Below are 19,575 nucleotides of genomic sequence, written 5' to 3' on the forward strand. Positions count from 1 at the left end.
GTGTTGCCAAGCTGCGCGATGACTGATGCAATTGAGCGGTGCGGACAGACTTGTAGCACGATAAGAACAAATTAAACGTTTGAACAAAGTTTACAATTATCGATGTGTTCAAGTCAAAAGAGGACGCATCAAGAGTCAAAGAAGCCTGGATTCATTCCAATTAGGAAACGGTGACTTCCAATTACAAATAAATAAAACGGTCAAGTAAATATTAATTATGCGGTGTTTTATTCGTCTCAATGGCAATGCAAATTGTTTAATAGGAGATGAATAGGTCGGTGGTGGTCCGAGGGGGGGGGAGGGCGGCGAGCCAGTGATTCAGTGTTTCGAGCGATGCCAGCGGTGCTTCTTCTTGTGTTGCTAGCTTCAGGTCAGTGCATCCAGCCGTCACCTTTACCACGATTTCCCATACATTAGCTATTTTTGAGTAAATACACATTAGCTCTTCGAAATACTTGTTTTAATATGCCAAGTGTGTTATTTTAAATACATATTTTTGAAGAACATACTTTAAAAATTTTAAAAGTTAATAAATGACTTTTCACTTTATATACGCTTGGTTCAGTGTCAATTTCATATGTTATTCCAAAGAGAAACCCGCCTTGATTAAAATTAATTAGAAGGAGTTAAAAGTGTGTAGTAATCAAGCAAACATTATGTCCTTACTTTTTATGTTAAACCTCAAGTGTTGTACACATTTACATAACATTTTCATCTTCAAAATTATCAACCACAGTCATTACGCGTTCAAGATCAAGTTTTGAAATAGTTGTACTCGCATTAATTATTATTAATCTTACATATGCATTTAAGTACATGTTTATGTATTCAGTTTTTTAACCTGAAGAAGAGTGTAGATTTCAAACCTTGAAACGCAGTGTTATACATGTAAAGATTGGAAAATGTCCAAAATCCTATTATCCTTTGAAACCATCCATCGTCAGTAACACTCTTCAAACAAAGAATTATTTATCTGTCATACAGTAAATTAATTTTTCTCCAATACAAAAATGTGCAATGTACCTTATTCACCTTGCAAATGTAAACGAAGGTTTCAAGATCTGTTATCTGATGTCTTCCTCGAGTAAAATTATTCCGAAAGTTGCGTTTCGGAAGAAATCCAATTAATCCAAAAGAAATCCATTTAAACTATTCTTACTTGTTGGTGAGCCTCTACTTTCGTATATTTGTAAGGTATGACTCAGATTTAGTTAATAATATGGTCTCAACCAGTAATTTGCAAAATCATAATTTAATTCAATATTGGAATAAAATAACATCACATAAGTTTTCAAATATAAATGAATGCTGAGTTCAGAACAAGCAGTCATACAATAAAATAAATATAGCTGACAACTGGTGCCAAAACCACGTGCTTGACATTTTTCGTCATCATAGTTACATGTAAATTCTACTTCACAGCCTGTAATTCAAAGACATTTTTTGTTATATAAATAAACATTCCCGTGTTTTAAATTTGTGTGTTACTTTTTTAAACATGAACACCAACGAACAGTTCCAAATACATTATCGTACAAAATTAACCATGTGTAATCATTACGGAAATTAAGATAAATAATTACTATAGTCATGTCTGGAACTGTTACGGGCCAAAAACATTCGTAGAAACAAACATGATCCCACAACATATTCAAAAAAACGATCTCTCATCGCTAAGTTTCCATAATTTTGAAACTGTCCGAAGTATCAAATACGTTGTAATTTAACAGAAATTTTATGTTTCAAATATAATCCAAAACATTTTTAACAAATAAATCAATTTCTGCTCTTTTACATGGACGAAATAAAAAATCTCTGTAAACGTGTAAACGGCCACAATCTTTTTTTAGGTTTTCTTTTGTGTAGACTACAGGTTGGATATAGACCAACTTGAGCTTACTCATCCATACCAAGTTTGGTTGCAATTAGTCAAGAATGATTTCAGTCATAAGTTTCACAAGATCACTGACTGATCTTGGACCGATAGTATTGAAGTGTGGTTTGAGTGTCATGACCAGCGGAAGTATGAAGACACTAGTTTGGTTGCAATTAGTCAAGAATGATTTCAGTCATAAGTTTCACAAGATCACTGACTGATCTTGGACCGATAGTATTGAAGTGTGGTTTGAGTGTCATGACCAGCGGAAGTATGAAGACACTTTCCGGAAGTCCTTGCACTTCCATGACGTTTTGCAATCAGCATTGCAAATTACTAACATATATTTTAATTTTATTAGTATTACTCACTAGTATTATACGGCAAGTAAGTGTTCCTGCCCAAAACCTTATCGGTCTGTGCGGAGGCCACCAACTTTGTTGGAATTCTGTTAATTAGCTGATAGACAGGCAGCATGAACCGGATGTCTAAACGTGTTTAACCAACTGAACTTCGACGTAATCGTCTTCAGCTTAATCTTTAATCTTAATTTTGAGTATTATATCCAAGCGTAATCTCATTTTGAATATCTTCATTATTTAATACACAATAATTATTACATTTCCGCGAGAACCGCAGAATCTAATAAATGAAGATTTAGGTAATTTTGAAATACACATCAAGTAATAATTTCAAATGTTTTTATATCGCTGAGTAACAAATAAATGTAAACCTCAGTGTAAAATTTACCCACATTCGTATCGGGATGATTGTACGCTTTAAAAATTATTTTATTTTACTAATAGGATAATACAAGTCATATCAAAATATTAGTATTAAAATTGTTGTAGTTTTACAATCGCCCTTTTCTCTGTCTGATATTATATTAATTAAACGTTCAATAAAATCAATATTATGTTATATCTTCTAAAACCGATATTCATCTATACTTTATATATAGTCTTTAAGTAATGATACTTAGCTTTGTAATTGCAATGATTTGCGCTCTGAACAAATTCCGTTCAAGTCACCATGAGTAAATCCAGCGTGAACCGCACTTGCTGACTGGCTTGAGAAAAATTTAAAAAGGTTTTAACAATTGACAAGATTTAAATGTATCCATTTCATACAAGTATCATGCTAACCTATCCCTTCAACAAGAATTATCTCGTGTTTTAATTCTTTAACATGAAAATGTTGAATGATTACCGATTTACCATTCCAACAACTGTGATAAGCTGAATCAGCACCCACAACAACGTTGATAAGTTTGAGCACCATCTAACAACAACGTATCTACGTTTGTTATAATTGTTAATTATAATTATAAACAATTATAAACTTATTTAAGTTTGAGCACCATCCAACAACTACGTTGATAAGCTTGAACGCCATCCAACAACAACGTTGATAAGTTTGAGCACCATCCAACAACTACGTTGATAAGCTTGAACGCCATCCAACAACAACGTAGATAAGTTTGAGCACCATCCAACAACTACGTTGATAAGCTTGAACGCCATCCAACAACAACAACGTAGATAAGTTTAAGCACCATCCAACAACTACGTTGATAAGTTTGAGGACCATCTAATAACCTAATTGATAGGTTTGAGCGTTTGCTAAACTTAATCGTCATTCCAACGAAGTAAATAAGCTTCTTTGTTTGAATTGTTATTGACGATTGAAAGAATAGTATGTTTTCGGCCATTTGCCATCTTTATGTGTTATATGTACTTTTTTATACCACATAACGATGGCAAATTTCCGAAATCCTACTATCCTTGATAAGGTTGCTCATCATTGCAGCACCTTTGATAAACCTGCCCACGATTCTGCTTTACACAAACCGGGATAAAGATCCAAGTGCAAGATTGGGTAAGTGATATTGTACTGATTAATACCGTATAATGTTTACACAATAAAGACCATCTAAACATACACTATGTAGTTAATGTAAATCAACGTAAATACATGAATCCATAGCTTATTATGTAAATTCACTGGAGAAACCTGTAACTATAACATTTTAAATAATAAAACGTATTAAAATCTTAAAATAAACACTTTTTTGCTGAAATAAAAAAATTACAATTCCATGTACATTTTGTATTCTAATTATTATTGTACCTATCCAGTATGCAAATTGCATAGTGCGATTATACTCTGAAATACACACCGGTTGGCGCTGGCCAGTAAGGAACGTAAATATAACCATAAAATCGACCGTTCAAAAACCAATCTTCCCACGTCTCATAAAGCCCAGTATTGTTACTGGTACTGTTTTTAGCAGCGACGGCAATCTGCACAGGAACGCCGGAATGTAAATGTGAAATTGGTTTTGCTGCTAATAAATTTCCTCTCCTTATATCACGTCTATTAAACACGATAACAGGATCGAGGAGGTAAAAGTTACAGGAGCGTCAAGAGAATTTATATACATTCTCTACGATTAATTAATAAGCGTAAAGGCATTTAGTTGAATTATATTAGCATATTCTCTTTAATAGTGGAAAACTATTGTGGTGCAGAAACATAAATTATAATTCTTATGAGTTTGAGAAGGATATTTTATTGGGGCTCTATAACTTTGAAATAGTTTTAAATGGTTAAGTTGCATAAGTCAAAGTTCATTTTTACGCATGAAAACGTAAAAATAAAAAAGACAGAATAACAGATTTTTACTAACTCCAGAGGATCTTAAATAGACTCTGAACTAAAGAATTGGTAGTAGAGATTCTACCAGTACCCTTTGGTAACGATACCTCCATATTGAAGTGAAGAAAATAGCGCCATTAAACTAAAAGTATTGTAAAATAATAATTTTTAAATTTTACTTGAATACATTTTTATATAAGTAAATGAAATCTTTTTACCGTGATAATAACAGCCTAGCTTTGTAAATGTTCAGATACCGGTAACTAAAAAATCATTCAAAAGCTGTTAAATAAGCAAAATTTTCGGCTATTAATTTGTATCTGTTTTTTTTATTCAAGAATTTATATATTGTTGAAAAATATTACGCGTAAATGTATACAGATATTGAGATTGGTACAAGAATAAAGCAAAACGATGAATGATTTTGCAAGTTTAAGTTATGTTATCCTGAAAGTGGCTTTATCATCGCTTTGTGAGCTGCCCACTTTACATTTTTATTACATCGCGCTCAGTACTTTGTCTTCTAGTTGAAACTTTATTTATATATTACAAATCAGACAGCTAAAATTGTATGTGCTGTAAAACTTGTTAATTGTTGTATAATTTATTTAAATATATTACTCATACAAGCTTAAAAATAATATTGATATAATCAGCTACCTCAGGTAAGTTGAACAAAGTCTTGAACAAAACATAGGTAAAAAGTATTAGTTATCGTATGGTGAATAAATATGAAAATATCAAAGTAGTAAAATTAAAATTTGGTTCGCCCTAAATATTCTCCATATTTATCTTTAACTCATTTTTAGGTGTAATTAAATGTCTATTTCCATACTGTACAAAAATATATTAAGGTATTAACGAACTGAAATCATATTATGATATTATGTTTATTATGTTGTCATATTTATCGTATTATTTCACATAGACCTACAAGTAATATAAAACGAATCATAACTGTACTTAAGCAAAATACACTTTTCCAGTGCCCTTAATATAATAAACTACAGCCAACATAACAGGATGATCACAAAACTTACTATTACAGCAAAAGCCAATTTCAAATATGTCTGGGTTGATAATTATATCACCATAGTATACACTTGTAAAATTTCTACTCTATAAATTGAAAAAAATGGTTTTCCTGCAAAAGGCAGCATTGCTTTTTGACGGTAGGGCAGTTTGTCCTGGGTTTTGAGAGTAAAGGTTTTAATATTATCTACATTTGCATATTTTTATTAAAAACATTTTTATCTTGCCTAATCTTCACCGCCCAGACGGCTATCTCTCCAGTTTCCTCTTTAGTTTTTGGTACAACATAATTGATGTATATAAACATAATTATAATACGAGTACGATGACTAGTGATGTTGCAATATACAAGTGGAAACGCGTACTTAAGAAAACATGTTAGAATAGGTAATAACATTCGAGATATTATATAATGTGAATCACACTCTAAGATACTAGTCACTATATCATAACGATAAGATGAAAATACTAAGGCCACATATATTATTAGAAATCCAGACGAACAACATGAAGTTTCATATAAAAGGAAATAAATATTTTGTATCTTATAATACAATTCAATAGATGGCAATAGATATACATAGCAATCCACTCTACAAGATGTTAACAACACATAAAGGTTGGCTTGTGGCATGTAAGGTCTAATAGCCATCAGGTCAGCAACATTTTTTGCTGTTGATACAATGGTAGCTTTGTTAATGTTATCTAGGCTCAATTGTATAACATGGAAGGTCTAATAGCCATCAGGTCAACAATTTTTTTTTGCTGTTGCCACAATGGTAGCTTTGTTAATGTTATCTAGGCTCAATTGTATAACATGGAAGGTCTAATAGCCATCAGGTCAACAACATTTTATGCTGTTGCCACAATGTAGCTTTGTTAATGTTATCTAGGCTCAATTGTATAACATGTAAGGTCTACTTAGCCATCAGGTCAGCAACATTTTATGCTGTTGCCACAATGTAGCTTTGTTAATGCTACCTAGGCTCAATTGTATAACATGGAAGGTCTAATAGCTATCAGGTCATCATAATGTGTATTTATTATGTGTTTCCACAATGATAGCTTTATTAACGTTACCCATGCTCGACTTTGTGGCATGGAAGGTCTACTGGCCATCTGGTCATCACAGTGTCTATTTATTCTGTGTCGCCACAATGATAGTTAGTTTCTTATCATTGTTTATGTCAATGCGGGTTCTGTTTGTTTAAAATAGTTTCTATTACTGTATCAAATTACACATGAGTGTTCGAAGGGACCGAAACAAGCTCCAATGGATGTATTTATAGGGTTTGTCATTGACGCTTTATTAACTCTACAATTAATAACGCGATTAAAATGTCTACGATCATATAACCGCATGGGTATTACACCATTAAGGTTAATAAAGAAATAAAAAATACAATATTAAGTATTAAATACTAGTTTCCTTTACTGTAAATATCCCTTCATAATGCCATAAAAATATAACTCATTGAATAAAGACGTAATATGTATATTAAAATAGTAGAATAAATACGTGACAGAAAAATCAACATCTTGTGATATGTGTGACAGCTATTTTGTTTTCTTTTAAGCGTAACATTACTTTTCACAATTTTGTTATACGTTCTACATCAACTTTGAAATAAATAATTTTTTACTGTGCTACCATCACACAATGATGGCTTGAGCAACAACATTAGTATTACAAAATATCCTTTCTAAAAATACTGTGAACTGACAATGTTGTTTTAAATTTTATTTATTAATGTGCATACATTGTTCCTTATCCATCACGTAGGTTCAAATAATTACGACACATATTTTTAATTGGAGTGTCTTGAGATAATATGTTTACACTTTAACAAAACAAATGTTTCATGGTCCAATCTTCTATTAGTAAAACAACCTCGGTATAAGTTCTATAATTTAATGCTTCTAAATAAAAAAACCCGTAAATTAAAAATATATACAAATAAGATTTATCAAATTTATCAGATATATTTCACTAATAGTGGTGTTTTAAAACAATATTCATTAAACTGTCCATAGAAGATTTAGGTTCTGGAGGAATACGTTTCCTTTTAATTATGATGATTTTAATTGATTTTAATTGATATGATTTTAATTATGACGTTTCCTTTATTTATTATGATAAATATGTCTAAGACAAGCAATATACATTTAAAAGTCATATTTTAATAAGAGCATCATGAAATATTAGAATTGTAATAATTTACAAGAAATTACATATAGGTACAAACAATAAAGTCCACCTTCAAGAATTTGGTCTATGTCTGACAAGACGATATTCTATAGACTATTTGCGATTTATGGTATTTCCATTTAGTAGAGTGGGCTTATGAAGAAATAAGAGAGTAATAGAATTTTTAAGCCTGATGTAAACCATGAGCAGTTATATTACTGGTTATATTACAGGTTATATTACTGAAAGCTCATACATAAGAAGCGCTCCCTATACTATTATATAAAAATCTAATCTGTGTGTTTGTGTGTCGATCACAATACTAGACCTATTGTACTGAAAATTTTCATGGAAATTCTTAAGGTCCCTGGTTAAATATATAGGGGCCTATTCCTATTTCTAAAATCCCTTAGGGCTACGATAGCTTTGAAAACTTCCTTTTGGTTTTATCAGCATATAGCAAACGTGTTTTTAAAGAACTGTCAAATTTAAGAATAATAAGTACTATCTTTAAAACATTACGACATCGCCATATACAGTAATATTTAACCATAATAAATTAATCAATAATAAATATGATGTTCACAATCGAGCCAAAATAAGTCAGAAATGTCATATGAATTGTCTTATCTTACTTAGGTTACCGAATCTCTGTCTCTTTGTGATTGTTTAGGGAATAAATTGTACTTTTAAACTTAATAAGTTATAAAGTTCAAACTTTTCAGAATATTTATTGTAGTTATTGCATATATTTTAAATGGTTTCTGAAAAACTAATCATTTGAGATATCAATATCCAATTTATGGTGGCAATACACAATGTCAAACTGTAGGCCTATAATAGCTGAAATACTATTTTAAAATAAAACAAAAAAAACGGGACTTTATGAAAACTTTATAAGAATAGTGAAATATGGTATACGTCATGTGATCATGTTGGTACGTAAGTTTATTTCATTACGCCAATGATAACGGAACAGTTAAGTATTGAGGGGAGAATAATGCCTACATACAGACTTATTTGGCACACACTAAGACCTGGATGGAAGGAATTTACGTCTTTATTGGTAACCAAGTTCAATGTTGAATGTTGGTTAACAGAACTTGGACTCATAATTTAACAGAACTCTAATATTTAAAATAAGGTAAGCTTAAGACTAGAATACATAGACTAAAATACAATCCTCAATATTCCAGAAAGCATAATATAAAATGTGGATGGCTATAATAATGCTTTTTCTGTTCTTTTAAAACACCGCTAAGTGAATGGGTGCTTACATGAGATTATTAACTGTTGGACATAAGTACTTTCTATAAATAGTCTATTGATATTTTCCAGTCCAGGTGAAAGATCCGCCAAGCCATACGTGGCCTTGTATAACTTTTGTTCCGAATAATGGGCCCTAAACAATAATAGAATCACTGAGAGCTATTACTTCACACAGTTATAGATAGGCGTAGCAACGTATCGCTATTGCTGAAGGTATCAACACAGCTGATATTGGAAGTAATAAGAGACCAAGTGTGGAGCACAGGCAAACCGAACCCCTCAGGACAGTTTATTGCATACATCTCTCATAATATTACAAACTGCAACATTGCAACCTCATCTACGAGATATCTTCTCATTCGCAACTCTATAGTTTCTTATCTATACTAGGACGGTTTATTGCATAAATCTCTCATAATATTACGTCTTCAACATTGCAACCTCATCTACGGGATATCTTCTCATTCGCAACTCTATAGTTTCTTATCTATACTAGGACGGTGTATTGCATAAATCTCTCATAATATTACGTCTTCAACATTGCAACCTCATCTACGGGATATCTTCTCATTCGCAACTCTATAGTTTCTTATCTATACTAGGACGGTGTATTGCATAAATCTCTCATAATATTACGTCTTCAACATTGCAACCTCATCTACGGGATATCTTCTCATTCGCAACTCTATAGTTTCTTATCTATACTAGGACGGTTTATTGCATAAATCTCTCATAATATTACAACTTCAACATTGCAACCTCATCTACGGGATATCTTCTCATTCGCAACTCTATAGTTTCTTATCTATACTAGGACGGTTTATTGCATAAATCTCTCATAATATTACAACTGCAACATTGCAACCTCATCTACGGGATATCTTCTCATTCGCAACTCTATAGTTTCTTATCTATACTAGGACGTATTGCATAAATCTCTCATAATATTACGTTTTTCAACATTGCAACCTCATCTACGGGATATCTTCTCATTCGCAACTCTATAGTTTCTTATCTATACTAGGACGGTTTATTGCATAAATCTCTCATAATATTACAACTGCAACATTGCAACCTCATCTACGAGATATCTTCTCATTAGCAACTCTGTAGTTTCTTATCTATACTAGGACGGTTTATTGCATAAATCTCTCATAATATTACAACTGCAACATTGCAACCTCATCTACGGGATATCTTCTCATTCGCAACTCTATAGTTTTTTATCTATACTAGGACGGTGTATTGCATAAATCTCTCATAATATTACGTCTTCAACATTGCAACCTCATCTACGGGATATCTTCTCATTCGCAACTCTATAGTTTCTTATCTATACTAGGACGGTGTATTGCATAAATCTCTCATAATATTAAGTCTTCAACATTGCAACCTCATCTACGGGATATCTTCTCATTCGCAACTCTATAGTTTCTTATCTATACTAGGACGGTGTGTTGCATAAATCTCTCATAATATTACGTCTTCAACATTGCAACCTCATCTACGGGATATCTTCTCATTCGCAACTCTATAGTTTCTTATCTATACTAGGACGGTGTATTGCATAAATCTCTCATAATATTACGTCTTCAACATTGCAAAACTTATCTACGAGATATCTTCCCATTTTCAACTCTATAATTTCTTATCTATGAATTCTATAATCTACTTCTAAAATACAGTAGTAATAAACTCTGATGACCACCTCGATTAACAATTATAAAGCAGCAATAATTTCAAAATAAATTCCAATATCTGCATATGCACCTTCAAAATATCCAGTGAAATAAACCCAAAAAAATCTTGGTGCAGAGCACCATGTCAAATATAGGCCTACAATATCCTGTTTAGATTATCTTAAAACGTGTTATCAGTGTTCTACCGTTTCCTCCCTTCTCTGTCTAGACAAGATCCTTCAAATGTTTTGTTTTGTTTTCACTGTTTAAGAAAGAAATTCCAGATTGAGAACGACTTTTAATCATGTGCGGTCTAACATTGTTTGGGCTGTTTGTTCAGTTATTTACTTGAAGGAAGAACAAGTATTTTTTTACATTTAATTACTCTATGCGGAATTTAGGACAGCTGTGTGGAAAGCCTAAGAAAAACTGTTAAAATAAGAATGTTTTAATGTATTTGTTTCAATATATGAGATGAATTCAGGAAATTACATATGTTTAATGATTTATGAAAATAACATATTACTTTTTAGTTCAATGAAATTAAATACAATTATACATATTTTTGAATTGTTGTATCTTTGTTTAGTCATCTGTTACGTACATTTTATAAAAGTGTATTATCCATCGTTATCTTGTGCGATTTTTCTGTGAACCTGATTAAAAACTACTACCCTTTTAAATAGCTGTAATATTATGTAAAATTGTAAAAATTTATAAATTATTTTTATTTAGGAAGCCACCTTAAAGAGCTGTAACTATTGTTACTACTTTAACAGGTTTTTCGCATTAAATTTCCTACAACAGCGGCAAATTTTTGAACAATGTCATTTTTTGAATATACTCGTAAATTATTTAATCATTCTATAAAGGCACAAATAAACGTATTTTTCCTAAACTCGAAAATTGCCATAGATTTTAAGTAAAAAGCCCATCGTAAATGGTAAAATACAAAATCGTAAACGGCCAGTCAATCACTTTTTGTGCTTAATTTGATTTGAGCCGAGTGGATATTACAATAATTGTTCAGTCTGATTATTAAATTATGAAGGTATACTTAAAAATTAAAGCTTTGATGTTATACTCTAGCAACTATAATTGAGAAAATCCGGACCCTTGTGGTTATAACATATATACGAATAAGTGTGCTATATTGAACTTGTTTTTTCTTCAGATTTGCTATTTGTATAGAACGACACTTTTAATGTCGAAATCTAAAAACACAGCGAGTACGCCTACAGCGAGTTGTTGTGTAAAACGATCCGTAAGAACGTAAAGATTTACAATACCTTTTCTGTTATATGCTACCCTGAATGTATAGAGACAGTAGGAGCAGGGTATAAGCATCTGACTGATAGTAGAAGTACTGTCTTTAGGCTCTTTTATCGATTGCTACAAGTCTGCCCTTAACCTAGTTCACCCTTTAGTATTAGTAAATTAAAATTCTGTTATTATTCATAAAATATGATAAATAATACAATTTTTACGTACTAAGCGATCAAATCGTAGCATCCACATAGTAGACACTGCGGTGTACTGATAGCTTTATCTCGAACTGGAGTGATAAAACAAAAATGATGAATCTGTAGTGTGACAAGGAATAAGAACTTGCGACTAAAATTAAAATCTGTAAAGCTGATCGTAGGTCTCAGAACACCGAACTGATTCAAAACTTGGTTTATTTGTGTATTGTGTAGAAGAACAACTAGAAACGTGAAGGAAACAGGATTTTTCCGGACATTTGCCATCGTTCAGTGAAACAAGAAATCAGTAACACTACGTTTCGAGATCTGCTATATGATCTCTTCAGGTAATCAGAACTAACCTAATACATAATTACAAACTAGGTTAAAATAAACAAATCTTACCAAACCGTTGTGGCACGCCTAAGTCAGGAATCACAACCTACATGTTGTTTGTCAACTTCACTAACTCTATAAACATGCACTTAATAAAAAACTATACAAAACACTAATCATTAAAATTGAAATACGGAATACAGGTCAGAATACATCTTCAATCGTTTACTAACCACCTACGACTGACCAGAGGGACTAGCCAATGGTAATCGTCACGGCTGGCTAAAACAAACCTAGTTTGTAATTATGTATTAGGTTAGTTCTTTACCTGAAGAAGAGATCAGATTGCAGATCTCGAAACGTAGTTTTACTGATTTCTTGTTTCACTGAACAATGGCAAATGTCCGGAAAAATCCTGTTTCCTTCACAATCCTTTCATCGTCAAAAGTAACCTTCAAACGAAGAACTAGAAACGTATTTTAATGAATCCACCTCATAATACGTTGTAACAAACTAAACCTGAAATAATATAATAAACTATAATACAAACTAAACACTATAACAAGCCAACTTAATAGATGTGTAGATTTCGTATACAGCCCACGGGATATAAGATAAAGATATTTCTTCCAGAACCTGAAAATATCAATGGTTAATTTGTATAACATTAAGAGTTCATAGCCTAACAGTTCCATAGTATGTCCGAAGTTAAAAACTAAGTTTTAGCTAAAAAAAATACTTTATATATTAGAGTAAATCACTTTCTGATAAAAAATTCAAAACTGTCATCATTAGAACCCAATAAATACAAATATATTTCCAATGTTAAAAAGGTAATATAACATATATATATATATATATATATATATATATATATATATATATATATATATACAATTTTTTAATGTATTTTTTACATAGAAATACTTTTTTAAATTCATTATTTGTGTTTAATAGAAGACGTATGTGTTAAATACGTCTAATTAAAAAAAAATCAAACTGGAATGCTCCGAATTCTTTTATGGTTTATTAATCCATATAGGCCATATAGTAGAAAACAGAATACTCTACTAACTGCAGGATACTCGGATACCGGTATCCTAGTAGAGCTGGAAGGGGCAGGACACTGCGTGACTTGAAATATACCAAATACTGAGTGAATATTCTTTGTTCTTCTATCATTAATTTCAGGTGGTTTGTTTTCATTCCATTCAAAAGATTACAATACAAGGAAACAATTACTCTCTACAAATTATCGTGATGAACTTCGAACGGATAAACCAAATTACTTTATACCTTAGATGCTTTCAAATGAAGCATGTAAACCATGATAGTAAAAAATACGATTTCAATTCTTTTTGAAACTTCTGTAACAGTTATTATGAATATACAGAACGCTTTTCGTATCACAAAAAAGTATGCCGGTGGAATAAATACAGCATGTTATAAATATGCATGTATGTAATATCCTGCGATATTACAAGTTGTAAAACTAGGACGATAAGAAAAAAAGTTGCAGCAGAGGTCGAGGTTACTTAAACGAGCGGATAAGTTCATTTTTAATTGATATCAATTTGAATTACACGCAAAGACAGGCCTAGACTAGGAGTTATCAAAGTCACGGCTCCGTTCATTGGACGCTCTCTGATAACCCAACCAGCAATAACGTGTTCACTGTTTTTACACTTTCACAAGTCGTCACGTACATGATTGATGTACTTATCTCTGACCGTCAGTCGCTACTCTGTGAAATTCTATTAGTTCGCTAGGTTACCCAAACCATTGCCCCTAGTCCCTGACGCGTGAGCTTTGTCTCTGGTATGAATTGATGTCAAACTTGCAGTTACAACAACATGTTTTTACACGTTCACATGATTGATGTACTTATCTCTGACCGTCAGTCGCTACTCTGTGAAATTCAATTAGTTCGCTAGGTTACCCAAACCATTGCCCCTAGTCTCTGACGCGTGAGCTTTGTCTCTGGTATGAATTGATGTCAAACTTGCAGTTACAACAACATGTTTTTACACGTTCACATGATTGATGTACTTATCTCTGACCGTCAGTCGCTACTCTGTGAAATTCAATTAGTTCGCTAGGTTACCCAAACCATTGCCCCTAGTCTCTGACGCGTGAGCTTTGTCTCTTGTGCCAAAATTGCAGACGTGGTCGACGAGGTGTAGAGAAAAAACTGCGGCTTAACTTATTTTTGTAACTTAAGGAACTTATTGTGGAGTATCCTGTTCATGAACCCTTTTATATGAAGATAGTGTCATGCTTTTTAATTACTATTATGCGTTAAATATTTCGCGAAATATGAAATCGAATATGGATTAAATTAAAAAATAATTTCACATTAAGATAGGAAATGTACAGTAACTTTGTATAGTTAGCTTGACGTATATATAAATAATATTTACCGTAGGTACCCGTCTGTTGATTGGTATAATATATATTTTCCAATTATATAACATATATAATTTTGTGTTTTAAAGCTTTCACTACCTTCTTTTTTCTGACTCCACCAAAACTAGCGCGACTGATGATCGATTTCTTAGGAGAATGTATTCATATTTTTTAAAAAAATTGAGTAAAATTGGTTCTGGGCTCTCGGGCTAGGTACAGATGTAGCAGGCCATATCTGTGCTTCCGTTTCACTGGGTACAAGTACATTGTTGGTACACTGCCGCATGTTTTTGCCATATACTTGCTTCTTAGATTGCACTAAATTGGTCGTAGGGTTTATCGTGGCTGGACGAATCCTTACTCATAAGGAACTTAAAGTGGTGGTCATAAAACGACACATTTTAGATCACTTTGTCTTAACACAGAAGTCATTCCATCTGTGAGAAGAAAAAAATTTTGTGTACAAGTTTTTTTTTTAAGGGAAAATGGGAAAGAGTAATTCTTTTGTAATGATGAAGTGTATTGTAATTAGTGTACAATAAACAAGTAAAGGCTAAACAGCAATGAATCTACAAAGAGTAAAACTCCACAATTCACTGTGGATTAAAGATTTGTTTCGAATGCAATTATTTGTATTCATACAAGGACTTTTCGATCCTCAAATTTTTGTAATAATTTGATCAGACATGCAGATTTGTTACTGCAACAATGAATGTTAGCTTCGTGTTTAACAATCAGAAACAAGATAAAGATTGATATCACCTTTCAAAGATAATAACCCTTAGAACCCACAACAATACTTGATCTAAGAAAACGAAATAAATATCAGTCGTACAGTGTAATGAATATTCCAAATATGTAATATAATAAAGAAATCAAAATTGAACTAAATTTGTCTTTTTTACAAACATGAGAATTAATGTAGGTTACAAATATTTAGTGGAATTTTGGAAATGTTGTCCCGGTTTAAATTTGTAAATTACAGAGACCAACGATTTTTGTACAAGTAAAACATATATACTGTGATTATACTTCAGCGAAATTAATATATGGATATACTGAAAAGATTATACTGAGGAAAAACTCAATAGAAACACATTTTGTAAAGTCTATAGACAATGTTCGCTTGGATATATAATATTTAAAATACAATAATAACATTGTGATTATATTCTGTGATATAGCGAAAGATACTTTTGCCAGAATTTCCCACTGTGTAATATCGAGAGCTGCATCAGTCTCAAAGAGTGGGCAATTGTTGACTGCCCGCGGCAGACCCGAGATGAGAGTTGCGGCGCTTGCTCAGCGGATCAGGCATTGTGTGCTGTAAGCCTCTTCCCTAGCTGACCGCGACGTCTGGTTCAGCGCTTTTACATAAAACAATCGTTAAAGCTAATACTACGAGTGTTGTTCAATAAGTCATAAGAAAAACAGAGAAAAACTTTTGACTTAAAAAACTTCGGCAAAAAGTCTTTTATATTCTTCAACATTATCTCATTTCAGGTCTATACATTTTTCCACAGTTTTTAATCCGTAACACATTTTTGGAAGTTCTTGAAAATAAGCATTTGTTTGCTCAATAACCTCCTCGTTCGTCGTCACTCAAGCCTTTCTTTCAAATTTGGAAACAGGAATAAGTCACTGGGACCTGGCGTCTGGCGAATACGGTGGATGTTGCCGAAACCATCCACAAGCGTATAAACGTGTATACCAGACACGCGCATTGTCCTGGTGAAAGAGGATTTTTGAAAGTGTGGGCGTATTTCTTTGATTTTCTCGGTCAACTTATCGTACAATACCCTGTTATCGTCATGCATTTTCCCAAGTAGTCGATGAAAAAATGCGAATCCCAGAAGACTGTAGCCATCACCTTGCCGGCCGATTTCAATGTCTTTGCCTTCTTCGGCTCCCGTTCACCCTCTAAAATCCTCACTTTTGTTTCTGGAGTGTGATGGTTAATCCATGTTTTATCGACAGTGATGTATTAACGAAAAACTCCGCAGGATTGCGACGCAGGATCGCCAAAATAGCCTCGGAGTGGACCACACGTTGTTCTTTATTATCCTCGGTTAGAAAACGCAACACCCATCTCTCGGAAATTGTTTTTGACAAATAATCTTTCATGCAAAATCTTGTATCACTGATCGATGGTAAATGGGCAGAAACACCTGTTTCCTTTACAAGAGTTTAGTTTAAAATTCAAACTGACATAAATTGAATATTTCCTAAGATACAGGTACATATATATATATTAAATTATTATTTCTAAAGTTATTTAATGTAGGCTATACAAAACAATGATTTGAAACTTACAAACTGAGTGCGTTGTTATTAAATTATTAAAAGTACAGTATTTATGATACTGTAAAATAATCTTGACCAAAGTAATATACAAACAAGACAAGGGGATATGCTGAAATTGTGCATTAATAAAATTTAAACCATTGTCTTGCTTCAGGTAGAACAGTAATAAAATGATAACGCGGCTAATTCTTGGCTGAAACGCTGCTTTTGTACACTGTTGTTCGTTGTAGTTAAACAAACACTATTTTATTTATAATAATTCAAATTCAAATGAAGATTATTAAATTCTAAAATTTATTTCAAAATTACCCAAATCCACTATAGCAATACAATTGTGGAAAGTGACAAACAGGTATAACAGATTTCCCTGTTTATTCTTGTAAAGCTTTATTCTGTTAGATAACGTTGAAATATTATAGCAGCGAATATAGTGTTTAATACCGGTAATATCAGATACAGTAATAAAGACAGTATCAATAACTACGCCACAGATAAGATCATCATTGATGTCTTGGATACTACACGCTGAAGTTTGTATATGTGAAACTGTCAACGACTGAACATTCTTGTTAAGCTTTATTCTGTTGGATAACGTTGCAATTAAAGATTATAGCAGCGAATATAGTGTTTAATACCGGTAATATCAGATACAGTAATTAATGACAGTATCAATAACTACTCCATAGCTAACATCATCATTGATGTCTCGGATACGACACGCTGAAGTCTGTACAGCGACTGTACGGCAGTGTAGACTGTATTGCGGTGTATTGTCTGTATGACACCCGCCTGCACATTATGGCACCTGACGCCCGGCCGCAGTGACAGATAGTGCGAGAACAAAAATACCCGACATGTATCAACTGAAATAGACTCAGCGTCGAAGCGTCAAAGCCAAAACTCGGAGAGGATACACCTGGTTGTTTTTGTGATGTGATGGCTTGCTAAAACAAGTGTCCACTAATTATCGGCGCCTGTTGGCTCTTACAGACTTTTTGTAGCCCAGTGGCAAGAGGTTCCGGGTTCAAATCCCGTAAAGGATAAAAATGTTTCGTATTGAAATGACAATCCAAACCGTTTCCAATAAGCGTGCCAAAACACTTAGTCTAAAAGCAGCTTATTATGATCGTTTAAAAATTTAACAGATGGTAAAATAATGTTCAGGCACTAGTAGTTATATGTATGAGTGATATCTATAACATGTAGCGCACTGCGAAGTTGTATTATTCATACAACTTATATTTACCTGTAGAGTATTGAGGCGTAAATGATTAAAGACAGTACTATAGCATACCGAGGTGTCTTATATAGACCCGGACACCGCCACACTTATAGGGGGCCGGCCGGTTGACGGGGTCCCACAGAATATCTTTTCCGGGCCGCCAAAGCTTAGTACGGCCCTGTAGACCCTGTAGGATAATGTTAGTTAAGTAAAAAAAGGTTTGGTATTTTTCGATTTTACCTTCGTTTGGTTACAATTCACGTTTTTATTATTTAATTAGGTTACATCAAATTTCTAATTTCAATATGAAACTTGACACGTACCATATGCACTTAAAGCTGTACAATTTCCAAAATTTTAAATTTATCAAATTCCAATCAAAACTTAGACAACATTGCTTACATAGTATTCTGCAACAACAATTGTTAAAAGGTATTTTTATGTTTCGAGATGTGTTTTTATTAAGAAGGTAGTTGTGAAATTTTACTTTCACAGTCTTTTTTTAACTAAAACCATTTTGGAATAAGGACTTTGAAATATCTAGGACTACATAACACATTTTCCAACTTTCAAAAATATTTTACGATTACATTTGTACTATAAGAAACAATATTGTGTACAGTACCATGAAACTATTAAACTATTACAAATATTTGTTCTGCATGTGAGTTTGGGAACAACGTAACCACAAAAACGAGTTCAAGTCGAGTAAAGATCAGACTATAGTTTTACTTTAAATACATTCACAAGACTATTTTGTATCATCGGTATACGAGAACTAAGCTCCGAATTTTAAAGCTGCTAATTTTCATAATTTAAAGGAAATACATCTATAAAAATAATTCCCACTTTTAAACTCAGCTTTATTTCAGCATATGACGACAGCCAGCATATTTTATAGAAACTGCTACATTTCATATTATTTCACCCAACCAGTGGAGAAAAGAAATATCTAATCAGAATCGTATACATCATCAGTGCAAAACGTACTAGCAGCCCCCTCGATTTTGTTTCCTCGCAAAATTCCTCGCAAAAATTTTAATGGTTGTGAGCTCGTTGTGCTAACATTTTCTCAAATTGTAGTCACGGAGGGTCGTAGACTCGTTGAATCATCATTAGTGCACGGTCCTTTTGGCTCTTCA

General features: G+C 32.7%; 1 protein-coding gene across 1 annotated transcript in view; it reads left to right on the forward strand.

Annotated features, from left to right (window-relative positions):
• Window positions 1-283: 283 nt before the first annotated feature.
• LOC124358795 (carbonic anhydrase 2-like) overlaps window positions 284-19,575 on the forward strand; it is a 42,401-nt gene continuing 23,109 nt past the window's right edge. Inside the window, exon 1 of the mRNA XM_046811088.1 lies at window positions 284-370. Coding sequence (XP_046667044.1) covers window positions 334-370 — 37 coding nt within the window. The 5' untranslated portion in view covers window positions 284-333. The remainder of the gene's footprint in view (window positions 371-19,575) is intronic.

Source organism: Homalodisca vitripennis, chromosome 1 (assembly GCF_021130785.1).
Source record: "Homalodisca vitripennis isolate AUS2020 chromosome 1, UT_GWSS_2.1, whole genome shotgun sequence".
Taxonomy (NCBI): Eukaryota; Metazoa; Arthropoda; class Insecta; order Hemiptera; family Cicadellidae; genus Homalodisca; species Homalodisca vitripennis.